Source organism: Nematolebias whitei, chromosome 12, assembly GCF_014905685.2.
Source record: "Nematolebias whitei isolate Nwh7 chromosome 12, NemWhi1, whole genome shotgun sequence".
Taxonomy (NCBI): domain Eukaryota; kingdom Metazoa; phylum Chordata; class Actinopteri; order Cyprinodontiformes; family Rivulidae; genus Nematolebias; species Nematolebias whitei.
The window spans coordinates 47861375-47863688 of NC_056509.1; the positions used below are offsets into that span (position 1 = coordinate 47861375).

At 47.9% G+C, this 2314-nt stretch overlaps 1 protein-coding gene across 1 annotated transcript in view; it reads right to left on the bottom strand.

Moving 5' to 3' along the window:
* adgrg6 (adhesion G protein-coupled receptor G6) overlaps positions 1-2314 on the bottom strand; it is a 68522-nt gene that overhangs the window by 11649 nt on the left and 54559 nt on the right. Inside the window, exons 20-23 of the mRNA XM_037685226.1 lie at positions 1704-1869; positions 1440-1583; positions 1242-1358; positions 1116-1161 (exon numbers count right to left, since the gene is read on the bottom strand). Coding sequence (XP_037541154.1) covers positions 1116-1161; positions 1242-1358; positions 1440-1583; positions 1704-1869 — 473 coding nt within the window. The remainder of the gene's footprint in view (positions 1-1115; positions 1162-1241; positions 1359-1439; positions 1584-1703; positions 1870-2314) is intronic.

Sequence of the window (2314 nt, forward strand, 5' to 3'; positions counted from 1 at the left end):
ATTAATTCATCCATTCATCCATTAATTCATCCATTAATTCATCCATTAGTTCATCCATTAATTCATCCATTAGTTCATCCATTAGTTCATCCATTCATCCACTGCCTCTAAATGAACTAGTTATGCTTCAGTTACCTCATGTGACACGGAGTAGAAGTTCTAATGGATTTTAATATTTAGTCTTCCATCAACTGATAAAACACACACACACACACACACACACACACACACACACACATATAAATACGTGTGTGTGTGTGTGTGTGTGTGTGTGTGTGTGTGTGTAGGCAGAGTAAATCTAGTTGAGACGTGTTCTCCCAAAGTTTCTGCTTCTTCTTCAGACTCTCCCAGTAAATCATCTTTTCCCAGTAACGTGTCCGAGCTGAGTCTTTACAACAATCGATGTCCTGATATTGAATTGGTCGTTGAAACATGTCGGGATGAAACGTGAAGGGGGCGTGTTGCTGTCCCAGATATTGAACTTTGTTAAAAAGCAGCACAACAAGAAACATTTGGGTGAGGTCACTCTGATGGACAGAGCTCTTCCTGGAGAAACAACAACTTTGTGTCGTCCATGAACTCAGTCCATCCGTCAACCTCACGCTCCGTTCTTCCCTCACTGAGAACAAAACCAGAGACACCTGGACTTGAGGCAGGACCTGGACCTGAAGACAACAGTCCGCCTCTGACTCTGTAACTTGTTTACTGGTAAACAAACGTTGACATCCTGGGAGGTCAGGGCGCAGTGAACTGGTCACGTGTGAACACGTATGTTTAATCATTCATGACGTCATCACCTTCATGGAGGGGCGGTGGTTCTTCAGCAGAGTGTCCTCCTTCATGGCTGGAGGTGTCTCTGCTGGTCACCAAGGGGTTCACCGTGAAGCAGCCAGCAGGCCCCGCCCCGCTCTGCTCTGACTGGGTCACACTGTGGCGCTGGTTCTGTTTACTGGTTTAAACCAGCGTCAGCCATCATCAATAGACTGGGAGGCTTCAGACCACAACGAAGCATGCTTTCATCACCACGTTCAATCATTCTCAGCGACGGAGACCTTTAATGAACGTTGTGAAACCCAGTTTGAAGCTGAGATGTTGCTCGACGCAGAAAGACTCACCGTTCATGGTGAAGTCCCAGAACACGCACTTCCTCTTGGACGGGACCTGTCAGGAAAACAACGTTCAGACTGGAAGAACCTCAGACTCAAACACATTTACATCCACCGGTGGAGAACAATCACAACCTTTCCCTGCAGGTGGGAGATCTCGATCTTCACCGGATCCTTCAGGTCTTTGATGGAAATGTTCCCGACGCTGCTCGCCACCACGTAGCTGTTCAGAGACAAGCTGTCCTGCTCGGTCTGGGGAGACGCACAGAAGGAAACCTCCCGTCACCTTCTGGTTCCACACATGAAACCCACAGGAGCTTGTTCTTCTCTCACCTGGAACAAGCTGGTGCTGCTGAAGAACACGAAGTTGATCCTGGACAGAGACCACCTGTCCACGTCGCTCAGAGAGACGCCGGACAGCAGCGAGCCGGGGAGCGTCACCTGAGCTAACGGGTTAGCTGTTAGCTCAAACTCAACCTGACAGAGGAGAGGAGGAGAAGTGAGAGAAGAAGAAGAATGGAAGGAGAGCGATAGAGGAAGACCAAATCAGACTTTCAAAATAAAAGGGGGAGAACAAAGAAAGCTCCATGATGGTACCTTGGGGTTGGTGGAGTTGGGATGGAGGAAGGCGCTGAAGGATGTACCGTTGAAAGTGGAGACGTTGAAGGTCAGTATCCCCAAAGCCAAGTTTTTGGAGGTGATGTTGATGGACTGACCTTCAAACTCCACCTTCTGAGCCAGTTCCTCTACAGCCTTCAGAGCTCTGGAGAACAGAACAAACAGTGGTTTATCATCAACATCTGGACTGAAGGAGTCAGACAAACTGGAGAGAAAACACCGATCAGCCAAAACATTATGACTACTGACTGATAAAAAGATCAACCACTAAATACTCCTTAACACAAAGAGGACATGTGACATCCTGTAGACCTCTGAAGGTCTCCTGCAGACCTCTGAAGGTCTCCTGTAGACCTCTGAAGGTCTCTTGTAGAAATCTGAAGGTCTCCTGTAGACCTCTGAAGGTCTCCTGTAGACCTCTGAAGGTCTCCTGTAGAACTCTGAAGGTCTCTTGTAGAACTCTGAAGGTCTCCTGTAGAACTCTGAATGTCTCCTTTAGACCTCTGAAGGTCTCCTGTAGACCTCTGAATGTCTCCTGTAGGCCTCTGAAGGTCTCTTGTAGAACTCTGAAGGTCTCCTGTAGAACTCTG